The 20,373-nt window shown below is 41.5% G+C and overlaps 1 protein-coding gene across 1 annotated transcript in view; it reads left to right on the forward strand.

The window, feature by feature from the left end:
• Positions 1-588: 588 nt before the first annotated feature.
• LOC149191341 (plasma membrane ATPase 1) overlaps positions 589-20,373 on the forward strand; it is a 52,148-nt gene continuing 32,363 nt past the window's right edge. Inside the window, exons 1-15 of the mRNA XM_089404177.1 lie at positions 589-1,145; positions 1,233-1,352; positions 1,769-1,867; positions 2,694-2,831; positions 2,996-3,130; positions 3,282-3,461; positions 3,634-3,840; positions 3,970-4,089; positions 4,183-4,302; positions 4,415-4,537; positions 4,665-4,769; positions 4,874-5,018; positions 5,110-5,274; positions 5,500-5,738; positions 5,857-5,889. Coding sequence (XP_089260303.1) covers positions 1,092-1,145; positions 1,233-1,352; positions 1,769-1,867; positions 2,694-2,831; positions 2,996-3,130; positions 3,282-3,461; positions 3,634-3,840; positions 3,970-4,089; positions 4,183-4,302; positions 4,415-4,537; positions 4,665-4,769; positions 4,874-5,018; positions 5,110-5,274; positions 5,500-5,738; positions 5,857-5,889 — 1,983 coding nt within the window. The 5' untranslated portion in view covers positions 589-1,091. The remainder of the gene's footprint in view (positions 1,146-1,232; positions 1,353-1,768; positions 1,868-2,693; positions 2,832-2,995; positions 3,131-3,281; positions 3,462-3,633; positions 3,841-3,969; positions 4,090-4,182; positions 4,303-4,414; positions 4,538-4,664; positions 4,770-4,873; positions 5,019-5,109; positions 5,275-5,499; positions 5,739-5,856; positions 5,890-20,373) is intronic.

Consider the following 20,373-nt stretch of genomic DNA (forward strand, 5'->3'; position numbering starts at 1 on the left):
TAGAAACCTTCTAAATAAAAAATATTACAAATTTGTGATTTTAAAAAATTTATATTGAAATTAAGCAAAGTCTTTCAATAGAAATCACATACCGGAAATTTTTGGCCTACAAATTTGTTGAAATTACTTAAAACAAAAATTATTAAAATATTATGATTTTTTAAAATTTATATTGAGATTTCTATAAAATGATGATTTTTAAAAATTTATATTAAAATTTTTAAATGAATTTTTTACAAATTTCTATAAAATTTATATAGGGATTTCTCTACAAAAGTGATTTTTAAAAATTTATATTAAAATTTTTAAATAAAAATTTTACAACTATCAAATTTTTTAAAAACTATAATTTCAAAAAACTTTATATTTTGAAAAGAAAATCATAAAAACATCGCTTCTTCATTATGAACAGAATTTGAAATTCTGCAAACTTTAGATGACAAGAATTCTCTAAAAAGCAATCATTTCATTATATGAACAGAATTTGAAGCATGGTAAAACTGTTGCCCCATAATGTCCAAGCTCACATCGAAATTGTTGTGGGAAAAATATATTTGCTGCAGGATTAGCACGTTCCTTAACGACAAAGGAGGTTGGTGTTTGGTAAGGTATGGGTGGAAGAAGAGCAATCTTCATTTAGCACCTACCTTCCGTGGTTACCAATTTTGGGTGTTGTTGTCACTCCAGATTTCTTTGCTGGACAGGCCAAGCAAGCAGACTAGCATACTTCATGTATATGAACGGATATATTTTGGTTACTTAATGCCCAGGTTTGTAGTGAGGCCATGGTGAAAAGGGTGAGTGAGAATAAAAGCAATAACAGTGAATTTTGGACACCTGGAAACTCATCCTATATTATATATCGGATTCCACATCTCACATTCTTTCTTTCTGTCAACTAAAATCTCATCTCTCTACTGGTTTTTTTTAAGCCCAACGCTGTTTTTCACGTCCCCAGTTCGAATCTCCTCAGCTCAAGTGTTTGGTGATTGGCATATCGAAGCAAATAGAGCTCGGTGATGCATTGATCGCTGGATTGCATGTGTGTATCTTGTGGGCGCCGGGGCGGTGAGTAAACCCGATTTGCGGAAATGGGTGACAAGGCTGCGACTCTGGAAGCCATTAACAAAGAAGCTGTGGATTTGGTAAGGAGGACTTGAATGCCTTTTGAGTCTTTTACCAGGTGTTTCTGTGGAGCTTTGAGATTGATTTTGTGAGGTTTGTTAATGCAGGAAAATATTCCCATCGAGGAGGTTTTTGAGAATCTAAGATGCAGCAGGGAGGGTTTGAGCAGCCAAGCTGCGCAGGAGAGGCTCACTATATTCGGATACAACAAGCTCGAAGAGAAAAAGGTAAGGGTAGCTTCGACATATTTCTAATTTTGAGCTCAGTTCCGGAGTTGAGCTGGGATTTGAGATCTACGGGGAACTGTATTTCTAAGGTTGTTTGAGCCTTGAGGTATGCAGAGTAAAGCAAATTCTTTGGTTCTACTGTGAAGCGATTTCCGGTTAGAGATATGAACTGGCACAGTGTAATTTCCATGGCTTATATCGTTCTTTAAAATAAATACGTTTTCTTAGCTTGGTCGGGCTTATACTGCAACATCAAATCTTTAGGCTACAGGAAAGTATATTGCCTAGGCTTCCGATGAGGGATCCTTTGTCATGGCTTATGCCAAGAGGTTCATGCACTTGGGGTTTATGCGGAGTACTTGAACATTGTCAAGAATTGATTAAATTTAACTCCATGACGTCTTTTGGGTGCGCAGGAAAGCAAATTTCTCAAGTTTTTGGGTTTTATGTGGAACCCCTTATCATGGGTTATGGAAGCCGCAGCTGTGATGGCCATTGCTATGGCGAATGGAGGAGTAAGCATCATACACTTCTAATTCCCCTCGTTGATTCTATTATAAAGCAGCTATCAAGCTTCATTGCTAATATCATGTAATTAGTTCTATATATTTTGTCGGCAGAGTCGCTGCACTCATCATTTTTCTATCTCGGGTTCTTCATCTCTTTGCAGTCTCAGTCATCACTAGTGATTTGTCTTTCTCGTTGGTAAAACAACTGTTGATATACTGCTAATGCGATATTTTCTCTGTTTTTGAAAACTCTTGGTTATTTACACCACAAATATCATGTTGTTACTTTTATATGTTCTATTTTTTTTTCTATGGTGTTTTCTTCTCTGCAAGGGCTTTTCCTAGTCGGGCCTACAATGTGTGCATTCAGTTTATCAAACATGTCTGTCTGCCTGTCTTGACTCTTCAACATGCTTGGATAATATACCCCCATTGATCAATCCATGAACTAAACACATATCTTTAAAGTTTGGCCATTCCTTCTGATAATTGTATTTTTTTGGCAAATTGGTCGTGGTTATTCTTTTGTTTTTTCATCATTAATAATATTTGCTAGTTCTGTTGCTAATTTTGTGTTTTCTGTGTTCGTTTGATAGTAAATAGTAGTGTGGCTTTTGGTCTCTCCTATTGGATATCGTTCCCCTCTATTGTATATTTAGTAGTTCACAGTATTACTTCATCCTTATGGTTCCTGTGCATATTATCGGAAAAGAAGATGGCTTCTTGTTCTACCGTGTCACAATATTTCTCTCTTGTAGCCAGTATCAGTCAGGGCATACCCTATCCGCTCTTTTTAGTTGAGGCTTTAATCATGTAAATTGTATCTTTGCAGGGAAAACCTCCTGACTGGCAAGATTTTGTTGGTATTCTAACATTGCTTGTTATAAACTCTACCATAAGTTTCATAGAGGAAAACAATGCTGGCAATGCTGCTGCGGCACTGATGACTCGGCTGGCTCCAAAGAGCAAGGTCTGTTCACTATCTTTTGTATGAGTGGCAGCCCCGATATTTTCAGTTTTCTATCCTTGGTTTTGCGGGGAAGCATGCAATTGGATGTTCAGAATCCTCTTAAGATCATGGGTGCTGCAGTTTTAAATTCCTTAGTCAATGACTTAAGACTTTGAACTTAACAGGTTCTCAGAGATGGACAATGGAGTGAAGAAGATGCAGCGGTGCTTGTTCCTGGTGACATAATCAGCATCAAACTTGGAGATATTGTTCCTGCGGATGCGCGTCTTCTTGAAGGAGATCCTTTAAAGATTGATCAGGTCTTAATCCAATCCTTTCCTTTACTTCTTATTTCTGATTACCAGTGCTGGAATTTTCGGTATGCTTTTATATGGTTTCTGGGATTAACTTCGAGTGTTTTGGTACTTTTCCTGAGCCACGTTTTATGACAATATTTTTGAATGTGTGTAGTCTGCCCTCACTGGTGAGTCATTACCAGTAACAAAGGGTCCTGGCGATGGGGTTTATTCTGGCTCTACTTGCAAACAGGGTGAACTTGAATGTGTTGTCATTGCTACTGGGGTCCATACCTTTTTTGGTAAAGCAGCACATCTTGTGGACAGTACAAACCAAGTTGGCCACTTCCAAAAGGTTGGTATTTATTCTGGACTTCTGATTTTTTTTTGTCCTTTCTCTTATTTGATAAATACATAATTTTTGGTGATACTGCAGTTGTACCAAATTGGCTAGTTAGGGTCGGTGGTAATATTGGATGATCCAGTCGTTGCGTTAAAATGGCTATTTTCTTGGAGGTGGCTTGCAGGTTTTGACGGCAATTGGGAATTTCTGCATTTGCTCAATTGCGATTGGCATGATAGTTGAGATCATTGTTATGTATCCAATTCAAGACCGTAAATATCGTCCTGGAATAGATAACCTTCTAGTTCTCCTCATTGGTGGGATTCCGATAGCAATGCCTACTGTCCTTTCTGTGACAATGGCTATTGGATCCCATCGTCTGTCTCAACAGGTTAGTTGCCATTATCACACCCGGGCCTTTATATGCAGTGTTTTGTTTGGCAGACATCTATAAAAGGCACCATTCCTTAAGTATAATTCTCCCTGATAGTATCTCTCTTTCTGGTATTTGCTGGTGCAGGGTGCCATCACAAAACGGATGACAGCCATTGAAGAAATGGCTGGAATGGATGTGCTTTGCAGCGACAAAACTGGGACATTAACACTGAATAAGCTTACTGTGGACAAGAATATTATTGAGGTTAGATGTGCAATTGCTTATGTTCTGCTGCTTGCCGTAGTACTGTTAGTTTCCTTCAAACAAGTATCAATTACTAATTGTTGTCATGAACAGGTTTTTACGAAAGGATATGACAAGGATGCTGTTGTCCTGATGGCTGCAAGAGCATCCAGAATAGAGAATCAAGATGCCATTGATGCGGCAATTGTTGGGATGCTTGCGGATCCTAAGGAGGCAAGTATTTTTTTTATGTCATCATATTAAATTTTAGTTGATAAGCAGGCCTATGCTTATTTTACTGATTTGTATCTTTTGTTGTGGGTTTTAATATCCATGGATGTAAAAGGCGCGGGCAGGCATTCAAGAGGTCCATTTTCTTCCTTTTAATCCAACTGACAAGAGGACAGCTCTCACTTATATTGACAATGAAGGGAAAATGCATCGAGTTAGTAAAGGTGCTCCAGAGCAGGTATTGTTCTTTGGATGTTTGACCTTCTTCATTAGGCTTGGTAATGGGCTGTATTGTTTAGAAAGTGCTTCAAAACTTATTTGTACACATTCTATTAAAACTGAAATGACCAAATACTTTCTGCTAGATTCTTAACCTCGCACATAATAAGCCAGAAATTGAGCGGCGAGTTCATACAGTTATTGACAAGTTTGCTGAACGAGGACTTCGCTCTCTTGCAGTTGCATATCAGGTTAATAATATGGCTTCTTTTGCTTTATCTGTGGGCTGAATCTTCCCAGTAAGTTCTTCTTGTTGATTATGTATATCTTTATAGCTATCTCAAAATGTTTGCAGGAAGTTCCAGAGGGCAGGAAGGAGAGTCCAGGAGGGCCCTGGCATTTTATTGGATTGATGCCTCTTTTTGATCCCCCACGCCATGACAGTGCTGAAACAATCAGAAGGGCTCTTAATCTTGGTGTAAATGTCAAAATGATCACAGGTATGGTGAGGTTATGGTGTCATCAGTTTCACTACTGTTTTTGTAATGCAGCGAGCCGACATTTAACTATTTACTTGCAAATGTTCATCAGGAGATCAATTAGCTATTGCCAAGGAGACAGGTCGCCGACTGGGCATGGGTACAAACATGTATCCATCATCCTCTTTACTAGGTCAGGACAAAGATGAATCAATTGCAGCTTTGCCAGTTGATGAACTGATAGAGAAGGCTGATGGTTTTGCTGGTGTTTTCCCTGGTGAGCAACAATTATCTTTTACTTCTGTGTTTTTTCTTGGGAGTCCCACTCAATTCTTTATATTTCCAACTCCCTTCTCTCTTGGTTATGGAACTTTATGCTTCATGGTTTATATTATAACTATTTTTTGCAGGTGGAAATGTTTATCTCATATACTTTTATTTTTTCATTTCCTTAATTAGTGTTTGATTCCATGGCCTTCCTGATTTTGACTGGTCATTGCAGAGCATAAGTATGAGATTGTTAAGCGATTGCAGGCTAGAAAGCACATATGTGGAATGACTGGCGATGGTGTTAATGATGCGCCTGCGCTAAAGAAGGCAGACATAGGAATTGTTGTTGCTGATGCAACTGATGCAGCAAGAAGTGCTTCTGACATAGTTTTGACAGAGCCAGGTCTCAGTGTTATTATCAGTGCAGTGTTGACAAGTCGTGCAATTTTCCAGCGAATGAAGAATTACACTGTAAACTTACTTGCGTTCCTGTGCATGGATTATAAAATTACTAACAGTTTCTAAATGAATTACATAAAATTTCTGTGCTAATTTTGATTGATATTTTGAATACATATTTGTGATGCAGATATATGCAGTGTCAATTACAATACGTATTGTGGTAAGTATGTTTTCAGTATCTACATTGATGCACTGATATTATTTCCCTTCAAAGTATTTTCTGCCCTTTAATAAACGTGAAGATAGCATTGCAAAACTGCTAATTTTTGAATCCATTGATGCAGTGTCATATGTCTGGTAGGTCTACTGCTCAGAGCAATGCATCTGTCGTTTTTTACATGAAACAATACAATGTTTTTGCTGTCTGAGCCTTTTCTGGGTATCTTTTCTGTTATTTACCTTTTTCACCTGTGAACAAGACGATAGGACTGCAAAACCACTATTCCATGATTCTGTTGATCTATGTCTGCAAGATCTATTGTTAACAGACCAATATATCATTGTTTTGCATTGAGGTCACTCCAAAATTTCCAAATTTATTTGCCACTCCAAAATTTCCAAATTTATTTGCCACCCAAAACCAGCTCTTAGTATCTTCTCCATTATGTGCACCTTCTCTTGATAATTGACTTGTGGAATGAAAACTAAGTTGCACCAAAACAAGCCCATAGGCAATAGACAATTTATTTCAATATCAGTTTTTAATGTTTTTTTATTCCTAATCTTTCTTCGTCACTCATTTTGTGTTTAATGTGTTAATTTCTTTGGAAATGAATGGACGAATTTTACCAGGGGCCATCTTTCCATTCCTGGTGGAAATGAATTGCTGTCATTTTTAATAAATAGTATTTGCATTAATTTCCAAAAAAAATACAGAATTGAGCACATCTTGGTTCTCTTAACTAGGCATGGTTCTTTAGCCCTTTTCTTAATAACTTGTTGCATTTTCAGATGAATTTCTCCAAATAACTTCTTCCTTGGGAGTAGTTGCAGATATCAAAATCCCATAACCTCCTACCTTCTATTCAATTCTGTCCTCCTTTCTACTATAATACAGATGGTAGATAATATGACTGCTTTGTTTTATTTAATTAGGTTTAAATTTTAAAGGACCCTGCCCCTGCTAATTGAGTCTATATAAAATGTCAAGAGGCCTAAGTTCCTGACTGGGCAAACTGAAAGAAGTTCGAAAGTCGAAAAGGTCCACAAGAAATAGAATACTTTGAATCTGATGTTGTGAAGACCTTGATAGTCAGATGTTTCAATCTTGCTAATCTATAAAGTTAACTTTAATCCTACAATGAAAACTGTGCACCCACTGTGGAAACACAAATACAATATCGCTGGTGTCTCACTTGGCGACCGGTAATATTCTCTTTCAGAGAGAGAGAGAGAGAGAGAGAGAGAACTAATTCTGACGGTTCCAACAGATCCTACATCTTTTTGTTGTAGGAAGGCCCTTACCATAAACTTTTAACTGTGCCTACTGTGAAACACAAAAGCAGTCTCACTGTGTCTCACTAGGCATCTAATGATGTCTTAATGTCAGAGAGCGATGGAAGTTGGAGTTAATTCTAAGGGTTGTAATATGTTCTACATATTTGTTGTAGGAAGGGTCTTACCATAAATTTCTAGAGGGATCTGGTAGGAAACCCAGAATTTGCAAATGACCCTTGCTGTAATCCATGTTCTGGAACACTAAGATGATGCACTCAAATTATGGCATGAAACAAGACATAACCCACTGGCATTGCACCAGTGATGGACACACTCAGCACTAGTTGTAACAGCCAGGAAGACATCACCAAAAGTCTCTGAAAAACTTGGCTACCGGATCATTCCTGGAGGTGAAACAGATAGAAAGGCAGATTCTGATTCCTGGATCTCTCCATTTAAATCCTAAAAAAACGCCTATAAAAGTAGAAATCTTCTTTTTCTTGAAGAAAAGTGAAGAATTCTCAGCACTGAACAACCAGTACTTTGGTCAATCTTTTAGAAGTCAAAAAGGAAGGTGTCATGTTTCTTTCTGCAAGACTTGAATAGTTGGTGACAGATCCTGGTGTTCGAGCCTCCAACTCCTACCTGTGGAAGTTTCTTGATAATCTGTTTGACAGATGGAAGGTAGCCTTAAGCAAAGTGATACCCCTTTCAACGACCGTTGAGCTCAAAAAGCCTCCATGTGTCTTCTCCTGAAAGAAGGCTAGACCTTCCATTGTATCAGGTTTGCTTTGATTCCCCTTTGGATGAGCCCTTGTTCCTCTATCATCTGTGATTTATTAACCCAGGTATGAAGGAACTGCTGTTATCGGATGATCCCAAATCAGGTCTTTGATTTTTCTACAATCTAGGAATCTGAGACGTTGTAATATTCCTACTAGGAATTAACAGTGATAATCAAAACAAAAACACCACATGCAACACAAAAATTCAACATGCAATTAGACACCCATAATTCTAGCCAAAAACTGCACCAAGCTGAGCCATTTTATTATCAAAGAGGAGTGTACAATATATGTATGGAATGTGTGCAACTGGGCTTGCTAAAGCAAGTTAGACAAACTCCAGGTGAGAAATGTGCTGCTTGGGTGCTGGAAAGTGCTTCCTCTTCAAACTTTGCACTAGCCCTGGAAATCGGCTGCTGCTGGCTGGAAAGGGACTGCTGTTTGACCCCTCTAGAGTGCTCAGAAAATTCTGTAAAATTAATCGTGGGCTCTCCTCACCAAACCCACAAAGACCCAGAAAGGGTTGGGTCTAGTTCCAACCTTCTGAAATTACCCCCAATTAGTTCGAGTTCCTCCTCTGGCTGGGCAATTCGTACTACTTGAGAATTTGCCACCAAAGCCCTCCAAAATTGCTGAGAAGGCCCTCCAATAGTTCTCCTTATGTCTCCTAGCAAAATTCAGCCTCAAGCACCCGATCAAGCCTCCACAACGAATGCACTCCTCAAATGACTGCGCAGGGCCAGTCAAGCCACCTCTGCGCATGCTCAGGGCCAGTCAAGCCACCTCTGCGCATGCTCAGGAATAAGAAATTCGGTCTGAAGAATGGCCACCCAATTTTCCCTCTAATCCATTGCAAAAACACTGTTAAACACCAAGGGAATGTGCCCCTAAATCCCCAGAATCAACTCTTCCCTGAAGCTCTCTCCCCACAATAGTGCGTGTTCTCTTTCTGTGCCCAGTCTGCTCCAAAGTAGCTCGAAATCCTCTGTGGAATTCCTCTGGAACAACTCCACAAATGTAGCAATGCTCCCTTAGGGCGGCACTCGAAGTCCATCAAAGAAGGAGTTGAGATCCCTCCTCAGAAATCTCGTGTGCTGAACAACACTAGTATACTTGGCTCAATAGCTCAAGCGTACAAGAGAGTTTGTTTGTCAAATGATCAAAATCCCCCAAATGATGCCTTCTCCTCCTATTTATCCTTGAGCTCTCTCTCTCTCTCCATGTGGGCCCCATACATCGACCCCTTCTTCTCCCTCTCTCTCCACAAGTGTGTTTTTCTCCAAGGGGTGTGTATTCCTCTTGGGGTGGCCCCCACCTTCCACTAGGAATTCGATTTGCCTCCTTTTCCTATGTTGGAGCCTCCTTAAGCCAAAAATGCCAAGTGGGGTCCTCCTAACCCACTTTTCCTAAGTCTAAGATGGAAAAACTTCAAAATTGGCAAAAATGGTAATTTACTTAGCAAAATTGCTAAGTAGGAATATCACAGTCCTCCCCGCCCAAATGTTGCTTGTCCTCAAGCAACTGCAGTGATGGGTGCTGGAGTACTTGTTCCCCTTCCCAAGTGGCATCCTCCTCTGGCAAGTCTTTCCACTTCACCAGAAACTCTTGAACCGTTCTGTTCCTGAGCCTCTTCTCCTTCACCTCCAAAATATAACCTCTGACACCAACACCAAATACCCCTCATCATTCAAAGGGGGCAAATCAGTGGCTGTTGTCACCTGTTGTCCCAGAGCCTTTTTCAGGTATGAGACATGAAATACATTGTGCACCTTGCTCGTAAGTGGGAGCTCCAGCTCATAGGCCACCTATCCAACCCGCCTGGTCACCTTGTAAGGCCCACAGAAACGTGGTTTGAGCTTCTCATCTCCCTTCTGCTTCAAAGTGGACTGCCTGTTTGGTTGGTGTCTTAGAAAGACTAAGTCCTCAACCTCGAATTACCTCTCAACCCTGTGCCTATCTGCATAGATCTTCTACTGATTCTGGGCTATTTGTAAGTTATCCTTGAGAGCCGTAAGGATGTCCTAGCTCTCTTGTATCCAATATTTGGCCCCTAGGGCCCTATTGTCTCTAAACACCAAATCGATAAATGTCAGAGCATCATAACCATATAGAGCACGAAATGGAGACATACCTATCGACATGTGGAACGTGGTGTTGTAGCAGTACTCTCCAAGGTGAAGCCACTTCACCCATGTGCGCTACTGCCCAGTCACATAATTGCACAAGTATCCCTCCAGCCACTTGTTCACAATCTCCATCTAGCTATTGGTTTGTGGGTGATAACTGGTGTTGGGTGTGAGCTCAGTCCCCACTAACCGAAACAACTCCTGCTATAATCCCCCCATAAATTGAATATCCCTGTCACTCACTATGGTCTTGGGGAGACCATGCAACTTGAACACCTCCCTGGAAAACAACTTGTCCACCTGTGAAGTTGATGACGTGGAGGGTATGGCGAATAATGGGTGTACTTGGTCAGCTTGTCGACCACTACATATATGCAGTCCCGCACCTATGCTGCTGGTAGCCTTGTAATAAAATCCATGGATATACTCTCCCATTTCCTCTTAGGAATGGGAAGAGGCTACAATAATTCCGCGGGGTGTGTTTGCTCTCCCTTGTTCCTCTGCTCCTGTATGTGCCTCATAAAATCCCCCTTGAGTACCCTCCATGTGAAACGCTCCTGGATAGCTATGTATGTCTTAAGGAACCCCTGATGTCCTTCTAGTGGAGAGTCATGCGCAACTTGCGTAATCCTCTCCCTCAACTGCGAACCAGGTACCAAATAGATCTAGTTCTTGTAGTAGATCACCGTTCATCACACGAAACTAGTAATTTTCATGGGTGCCATTTAGGATTTCACAAGCCTTCCTGTCCTTAAAGTACTCTACCGGTAACTGCGCCCTCCAATCCTGGCAGATACTCACGAGGGATAATGTCACGGGTCCCGTGGATAAAGCATCACCGTTCATCACATGGAACTAGTAATTTGCATGGGTGCCATTTAGGATCTCACAAGCCTGCCTGTCCTTAAAGTACTCTACCAGTAACTGCGCCCTCCAATCCTAGCAGATACTCATGAGGGATAATGTCATAGGTTCTGTGGATAAAGCATCACCGTTCATCACACGGAACTAGTAATTTGCATGGGTGCCATTTAGGATCTCACAAGCGTGCCTGTCCTTAAAGTACTCTACCAGTAACTGCGCCCTCCAATCCTAGCAGATACTCATGAGGGATAATGTCGCGGGTCCCGTGGATAAAGCATCAACTACTACATTCTCCTTGCCTTTGACATACTGTTAAAATTGGCAACTAGGACCAAACTCCATGTGGGTCATCTTATTTATGACAACTGATATTTTTCTTGGATCCCTTTCATCGAGAGGTGTAGGATTGATCTAAAGATCATCCGATTCCGATAAGTATTCATTGAGTTATGAATTTAGTTGTGTTACAAGACAATTCATCAAGGTCGGCCAACAAACAAATAAACCCCACATGTGCTCAACGTTTTAGTATAAAAGGAGATGGCTTGAGAGTCATTTCTCACACACATTTCTATCTTGATTTCTCTCCACTTGTCTTGGGTTTTAGTGGAAGAGAAATCTAGGAGTGGAAGCCCTAGACGTTGGAGGAAAAGAGGTTGCCCTAGACGCAGATGGAAGGCAGCCCTAACACTATCCTAAGGCAGCCCTAATCTACGCTATCTCAAGGGTAACCTAACCACAGTCAAGAAAAGTATATACGTTGCCTTAATAGGTCCTAGCCGTAGCAAAGTCATGAGTCATTTAGAGGACTGAGCTGTTGTTAGGAGCGCCTAGGAGCTGGGCTAGAAGGCAGCAATACAAGGCCTACTTCAGCGAAGGAAAAGGGACGTTAAGTTCACCCTTGTGACCACTTGAAGAGGCAACAAGGTTCGTGTGAAAGTCGCAGGCCTGTAAGTATTGTTTTGATGGTCAAAACAACCCTCTACATGGAGCTGTAGGTGGCTCTTCAACCAGCAAGGTCACCTACCTTGTAAAGAAAGGGAGGTTGCATAATTCAAGGTGAGTTATGGGTTGATCGTTGGGCTGTTGTAGGTTACAGGAGGGTGCCTTAACCAGTGACCGAATTTTGTCCATGAACAATAGTACAAAGGTGTTGGATACTGCCACATAGGAGCTGCAATGTCACTAACAAATAGGACAATGGGACAGCAGCATGTTGGGACGACAACTTTGATGGGACAACCCAATGACATAGGACAACTATGACAATTGTGCAGCAGTGGCACAAGTGGGACAACAGTTATAACAAGGCAACAAAGTGGGACAACAACTATTACATGACAGTAGCAAGCATGGACAACAACAAGCATGGATAGCATGGCAAGCATGGTACAACATGGCAAGCATGGACAACAACAGGCATGGATAGCATGGCAAGCATGGTGCAGCATGGCAAGCATGGACAACATGGATAGCAGTGGCAAGCATGGTGTTGCAAGCACATGAGACACGCTGTATGACAACATGGTTCAACAATGGCACATGGGACAGTAGTGCAGCATAAGGTGCAACAATGATGAGGTCTAGCATTGTGATGATGGGTGCAACATGGTGCAGCATGATGACGAGATGCAACACAATGATAGGTGAAGGAGTCACCTTGGAGAATCAGTTGAAGCAGCATGTCTTCAACTGATCTCGTGTATCATCTTCTTAGAGATGATCTATGCTCTTATCTAGATAAGTCAAAGTGTTGACTTCTGTTGTAAATGTACTATCTCTCTCTCTGTGTTGAACTATTGAAGAACATAAAAGAAGAATTGATCAAGGGTTTCCCCACATTGGGGTTTGTCCCTGGCTAGCGCTACATCTTGTGTCCTCGTCTTAGCTTGTCTTCTGCGATTTATGTTTATGTTCTATCTGCAGTTTACTTTAATGCTGATATGATTGCTAATCTGGAAAAGATATTGAGCTAACTGTGAAAATTGAAATAAATTGCTCTAAGCATAGAACATACCTAAAATTAACATGGTATCGGAGCTGAAGTGAGGACAAAGCCAAGCAAGAGTGAGAGCAATCACCAAAGACAATTGGGAAAGGACAAAAGGATCAATGGGATTCCTCATCCCTCTTCAAATTCACCAAGGGTGAATTCGAACCAGAGAATATTATCAGAATAGTGCAGCGGAAGCTTCTGATGGCCTACCTAAAGACCACTTCATTGGGAAGTCCGGATCTAAGGGTGGAAAGAAAGACAGATGCCTTGTTTGTAATAAGTTTGGCCATTATGTGAAGGAGTGTTCGAATGGCAGGGACACATCTCTTGATGAAGATAACAATCATTCCAGGGACATTTTCAATGATCGAAGGAATGACAGGTAATGCAGGTCATCAAGGAAACAACCGACTCTTCAAAGAAAGCAAGGAACCCCAGGTATGAAGAATCAAATGTTGTTTTTGATAAGATAAAGAAGCATTATCTTGTATTGGCCCTCTCCTTCAGACTCTTTGGGAATCTGGCTTATTGATTGTAGTGCTTCAAGGCACTTCATCGGATAGAAGGGTGCTCTCTCTAATTTGGTAGAGATGGAAACAATCGTGGGATTATACTTGGAGTCGATGCCACCTATCCCGGAAAGGGTGTAGGTAATATTACCCCTCAACTGAATGAGGGTAACTCGATTCATTTACATAATCTCTTTTATGTACCTGATCACAAGAAGAACTTGGTGTCCATTTCGGTAATGGAAGTCAAAGGTTTCAGGGTGGCATTCATCGATGGAAAGGTACGTGTTTGAAAATAGAAATTTCAAAGATGCTTTTTCTCATTGGTAATTTGTATCTAGTTGCAAGATGGTCCATTGGGGATCATGTCAATTGACATATCTCATCTTTAACACCGGAGGTCTACTTATGGGGCCCTACTCGATGTAAGTCAGATGGTGACAGGGATGCCTGAATTCAAGAAGCGCATGAAGGTACATGTCTGAGATGTACTGAAGGAAAATCTTATAAGGGGACCATTCCCCTCATTTAGCAGGTCGACAGGTTTGGAACAACCCGAGGAGTTTGAGATTCATGATCGGGAATCTCATGTATACACGTGGAAGAAAGCCCTTTATGGCTTGAAGCAAAATACCCCGGGTGTAGTATGAGAGGATTGATAGTTGTCTGATGAAGCTGAGATTCACTAGGAGTGAAACTGATCCAAACCATTGCTCGAAGGTTGTGGATAATAGACCTCTCATACCGGCACCTTCTAAGGACGACCTATTTCTGACAGGTGCAGACCCTCTTATTTGCAGAAGTAAGAGGGAGTTGGTTTCTACATGTGGAATGGTAAACTGCAAACCCGTGACTACCTCGAGGATCTTAACTTTCAGAAGTTATATGGTAGTGATGCCGGACCAGATTTGGGAAATGCCTCTGAGTTTCATAAACTCATTCGCGTTGATGTTCTTGGTGAGCTTCCGTTTGGACATATGTTTTGTAGTTAGCATGATGAGCTCATAGATGGTTGAGCCTCACTAGGTTGGTGCCAAGAATCTTCTGAGATATCTTCGGGGCACAATCTCTCATGAATTGAGATACGCTGTCGGAAATGTGAAGCTGCATGATTATTCGAATGCTGACTGGGCAGAGAGTGTGGAGGATCGCAAAAGCACTTCTAAGTGCTGGTTCTCTTTGGATTCTGCTTCGATATCATGGATGAGCTAGAAGCAAAAGTTGGTTGCTATAAGCACCGCTGAGACCGAATACATAGCTACGAGTATGATCTCGTGTGAAGTTGCCTGGTTGTGGAAGCTCTTCAGCGAGCTGTTTGTACACATGATGGATACCACCGTGATTCTCTGTGTCAATCGGGGGGGGATTCAATTGTTGAGGAATCTTGTATTCTATGATTGCTTCAGTATATAGACATCAAATACTCCCTTATTTGGGATCTGGTACGTTGATGAGTGAGGAGGCTCTATCACATTGAGATTGATGTACAGGTCGCAGACATTTTGTTAAAGCCCCGGGGAAAGGTCAAATTTGTGACTTTCCCGAACGACTTGGAGTCGTTGAGAGACCTTCTTATGAGGGTCTTGCATGTTGCATGCATTGAGCTTTGAGAGCTCCAAGGGGCTTGGGGTACATATTGGAGCAACAAGCGACCATAGGGCGACTCACCCTCCCCTAATGGTGCGCTGTGTACAGGGTGAATGGCTCAACCTTCCCCTGTGATACCCCATGGTGACTTAGGGACAGGATGAGTGGTTCTCCTGTTGAGGCATCCTACCCATGTAGTTTGGGACTCATAAGAAGTACCTCTCATCTGGCCAATGAGCAGGGAAATGGGGTTAGGGACCATAGTAGTACGATTGATGGACGCATCGTTGTATCCACCATACTCCCTATGGTAGGATGACCTCCATTGATTTGGGATCAATGAAACTGACTTCGGGTCAATGAGAGTGGTATGACACACTCTCTTCATATGGAACTGTCTTCGGGTCAGTAGAGAATGGTATGAGACATTCTCGATCAATTCTTCTTCTTCATGGTTCAGCAGAACAAAGTAGAGCAGAGCTCAACACACCAGAGCAGAGCAATGCAGGGCACTGATGGCAGAGATAGTACAATCGGACATATGGATCAGCAGATGGAGTTCTCCCTAGTTGAGAGGGAGTGTTAAAATTGGCAACTAGGACCAAACTCCATGTGGGTCATCTTATTTATGACAGCTGATATTTTTCTTGGATCCCTCTCATCGAGAGGTGTAGGATTGATCTAAATATCATCCGATTCCGATAAGTATTCATTGAGTTATGAATTTATTTGTGTTATAAGACAATTCGTCAAGGTCGGCCAACAACCAAATAAATCCGACATGTGCTCAACGTTTTAGTATAAAAGGAAATGGCTTGAGAGTCATTTCTCACACACATTTCTATCTTGATTTCTCTCCACTTGTCTTGGGTTTTAGTGGAAGAGAAATCTAGGAGTGGAAGCCCTAGAGATGGAAAAGAGGTTTCCCTAGATGCAGATAGAAGGCAGCCCTAGATGTAGATGGAAGGCAGTCCCGACACTATTCTAAGGCAGCCCTAACCTACGTTATCTTAAGGGTAACCTAACCACAATCAAGAAAAGGATATACACTGCCCTAATAGGTCCTAGCCGTAGCAAAGTCATGGGTCTTTTGGAGGATTGAGCTGCTGTTAGGAGGGCCTAGGAGCTGGGCTAGAAGGCAGCAATACAAGGCCTACTTCAGCGAAGGAAAAGGGACGTTAAGGTCACCCTTGTGACCACTTGAAGAGGTAGCAAGGTTCGTGTGAAAGTCGCAGGCCTGTAAGTATTGTTTTGATGGTTAAAACAACCCTCTACATGGAGCTGTAGGTGGCTCCTCAACCAGTGAGGTCACCTCCCTTATAAAGAAAGGGAGGCCGCATAATTCAAGGTGAGTTATGGGTTGATTGTTGGACTATTGTAGGTTACAGGAGGGTGCCCTAACTAGTGACTGAATTCTGTCCATGAACAACAATACAAAGGTGTTGGATACTGCCACATAGGAGCTGCAATGCCACTAACAAATAGGACAATGGGATAGCAGCATGTTGGGACGACAACTTTGATGGGACAACCCAATGACATAGGACAACTATGACAATTGTGCAACAGTGGCACAAGTGGGACAACAGCTATGACAAGGCAACAAAGTGGGACAACAACTATTACATGACAATAGCAAGCATGGACAGCAACAAGCATGGATAGCAAGGCAAGCATGGTGCAACATGGATAGCATGGATAGCATGGAAAGCATGGATAGCATGGCAAGCATGGTGCAACATGGCAAGCGTGGACAACATGGATAGCAGTGGCAAGCATGGTGCTGCAAGCACATGAGACACGCTGTATGACAACATGGTTCAACAATGGCACATGGGACAACAGTGTAGCATAAGGTGCAACAGTGATGAGGTCTAGCATTGTGATGATGGGTGCAACATGGTGCAGCATGGTGAGGTGCAACATGATGATGAGATGCAGCACAATGATAGGTGAAGTAGTCACCTTGGAGAATCAGTTGAAGCGCATGTCTTCAACTGATCTCGTGTATCATCTTCTTAGAGATGATCTATGCTCTTATCTAGATAAGTCAAAGTGTTGACTTCTGTTGTAAATGTACTATCTCTCTCTCTCTCTCTGTGTTGAACTATTGAAGAACATAAAAGAAGAATTGATCAAGGGTTTCCCCACATTGGGGTTTGTCCCTGGCTAGCGCTACATCTTGTGTCCTCTTGTCTTAGCTTGTCTTCTGCGATTTATGTTTATGTTCTATCTGTAGTTTACTTTAATGCTGATATGATTGCTAATTTGGAAAAGATATTGAGCTAACTGTGAAAATTGAAATAAATTGCTCTAAGCGTAGAACATACCTAAAATTAATACATACTCTATGCCAAAATCATAGGCCTGGATCTTGCTGACCCATTTCTGTTGCTTCTCCTTGAGCTCTCTCTGCTCCAAAAAGAATTGAAGACTGTTGTGGTCAGTCTTCACCCTGAACCTGTTTCCCACCAGATATTGTCAGAATTTGACCAATGCATGCGTGATGGCCAACATCTCCTTGTCATCTATAGAATAGAGCCTCTCATGAATAAGGAGTTTCCGACTCAAATGCTATGGGGTTCCGATCCTGCATCAAAACAATCTCAATGCCCTCATTGGACGCATCACATTCCAGTACAAATGACTGTTAAAAATTTGGCAGCGTTAACACCAGACAACTGCTCATCACCTGTTTGAGGTGCTCAAAAGCCCCCTACGCTACATCTATCCACTCAAACACACCTTTCTTGGTCAGATCGGTGAGGGGTGCTACCAACTGTGAAAACCCCTTCACGAACTTCCTGTAATAGGTGCAAATGCCCAAAAATCCCCATAGCTCAGTCACACTCCTGGGTGTAGGCCAATCCAGTATGGCCCTGATCTTCTCTTGGTGCACACGCACCCCATCCTCTCCGATGATGTGGCCAAGGTATAACATCTTTGTCAGTCCAAACTCACATTTGGACACCTTGGCGTATAACTGCTACTCCTCAAGAATATGAAGCACCTCCTCCAAATGCCTTAAGTGCTCCTCCCAAGTTCTGCTGTAGATCTTGATGTCATCGAAGAACACTAGCACAAACCTGCAAAATTGCTTGCAGAACACTTGGTTCATGTAAGACTGGAAAGTATTAGAGGCATTGGTTAGCCCAAAGGGCATCACCAAAAACTCGAAATGCCCATAATGGCATCAGAAAGCTGTCTTTGGGATGTCTCGCTCTTGCAGCTCGATGTGGTGGTTGTTGAAATATGTAACTAGGTTCAGTCTTAATAATGACACATGTAATCATGATTTTATGTAGTTGATTAAGAGAGAAAAATAAATTTATTATTGTCATTCTTGAGGCATGGGTTTCATGCTCAAGAGAAATTTCTTTTTATTGGTCAAGCATCCATTGAGTGCTTCTGGGGCTTGTCATTGAGTCTACAAGTCAATTGAGTCATTGTCATGTAAAGAAGACCCTTTTGGGCATGTTACTGTCAGGCCAGGGTAACTCCAGAATGAGCGGGAGAGAAAACTGATTTTATTATTCATTAGCTAACTCATATTTATATACATAAATACAACGGATCAGTTCATCTTCTTGATGACTGTCCAGTTCACCCATCCGTTTCGGATTAGGTGTCAACATTCCCCCCCTTAATCTGAAGGGATGTTGGTGAGTCCAAGCATCGTTCTGAATCTTTCAAGCTTTTCTCTTCCAAGCGCTTTGGTGAAGATGTCTGCAATTTGCTCGTTTGTGGAACAATGACGGAGATGGATTGTTTTGGCCTCAACATGATGTCGGATCAGATGATATTTAGTATTGATGTGCTTAGTACGATCATGGAACTTTGGGTTCTTGGCCAACTTTATTGCAGATGTGTTATCAATCATGAGTGGAGTTGATTGTATTTGTTTTACCTGCAAATCTTCAAGAATTTTCCTGAGCCACACAATTTCTTTCGTTGCTTCAGCTGCTGCCACATATTCTGCTTCTGTTGTGGAATCTGCTGGTACTGATTGTTTGCGTGATCTCCAGGAGACAACTCCTGATCCAAGACTCATAGCATATCCTGAAGTAGATACCCCAGTTTCTTTGTCTCCATCAAAGTCTGAATCAGAGTATCCAATCAGGTTGAAGTCGTCCACCTGTGTATACTTGATTCCAAGGTCTTGAGTTCCCTTCAAGTACCTTAGAACTCTTTTTGCAGCAGACCAATGTCCCTCACAAGGCTTTTGCATAAACCTGGAGAGGATTCCAACAGCAAATGATATGTCTGGTCTGGTAGTAGTGAGGTAGATGAGACTTCCTACAAGCTATCTATACTTTGTTGCATCCTCAAATTCCTTTCCTTCAATAGATGTGAGCTTCAAGTTTTGTTCCATTGGAGTACAAAGGGGATTGCACTCTGTCATGCCAAATCTGTTTAACAAATCTCCAATGTATTTCTTTTGAGAAAGAAATATGGACTTTGGATGTTGGGTTACTTCAATGCCAAGATAGTAATGAACATAGCCCAAATCAGTCATTTCAAAATTTTTTCCTAATTCTTTCTTTATGGATGCAATATAGCTTTCATTGTTCCCTGTCATTAAAAGATCATCTACATATACCACAAGATATACAACTGTTTTGCCAACTTTCTTGACAAATAAAGTTGCATCATCAAGATCAAAATGATTGAAGTTGAGTTTCAGAAGATGCTCAGTTAGTTTTTCATACCAGGCTCGTGGTGCTTGTTTGAGGCCATACAAGGACTTCACAAGTTTGCATACTTTGTGTTTATGTCCTTTCATAGCAAATCCTTCAGGCTGGGACATAAAAACATTCTCTTTTAGATCTCCATTCAAGAATGCAGTTTTTACATCCATTTGATGGACTTTCCAACCGTTCTGAGCAGCTAGTGCAAAGAGTGTCCGGATGGTGGCCCATTTTGCTGTGGGGGCAAAAGTTTCCTCATAATCGACCCCTTCCTTCTGTGCAAAACCTTTTGCCACAAGCCTAGCTTTGTGCTTGTCAAGTGAGCCATCAGCTTTGTATTTGTTCTTGTAGACCCACTTGCAGCCAATTGGTTTGGTTCCAAATGGAGGATCAACCAGCTTCCAAGTGCCATTCTTTATGAGGGCATCATACTCCTTTGCATCGCTTCTTTCCATTCATCATGAGAAGCAGCTTCTTTGAAGGAAGTTGGTTCAAAATCTGTAGACAAGTTCAATTCACAATCATAAGTAACATCCATATCAACAGGTGAATTAGAGTTATCTACATCACCTCCATCTTGTCGGTTTGTATTTCTGGTTCCTGTTTTTCCAATTTCATCAGGATGAACACTTTCAAGTGTCTTTGTCAGCCA

This window comes from Pinus tabuliformis, chromosome 2_2 (genome assembly GCF_031772625.1).
Source record: "Pinus tabuliformis cultivar Carrire ecotype Pingquan chromosome 2_2, CPIR1, whole genome shotgun sequence".
Classification (NCBI taxonomy): Eukaryota; Viridiplantae; Streptophyta; class Pinopsida; order Pinales; family Pinaceae; genus Pinus; species Pinus tabuliformis.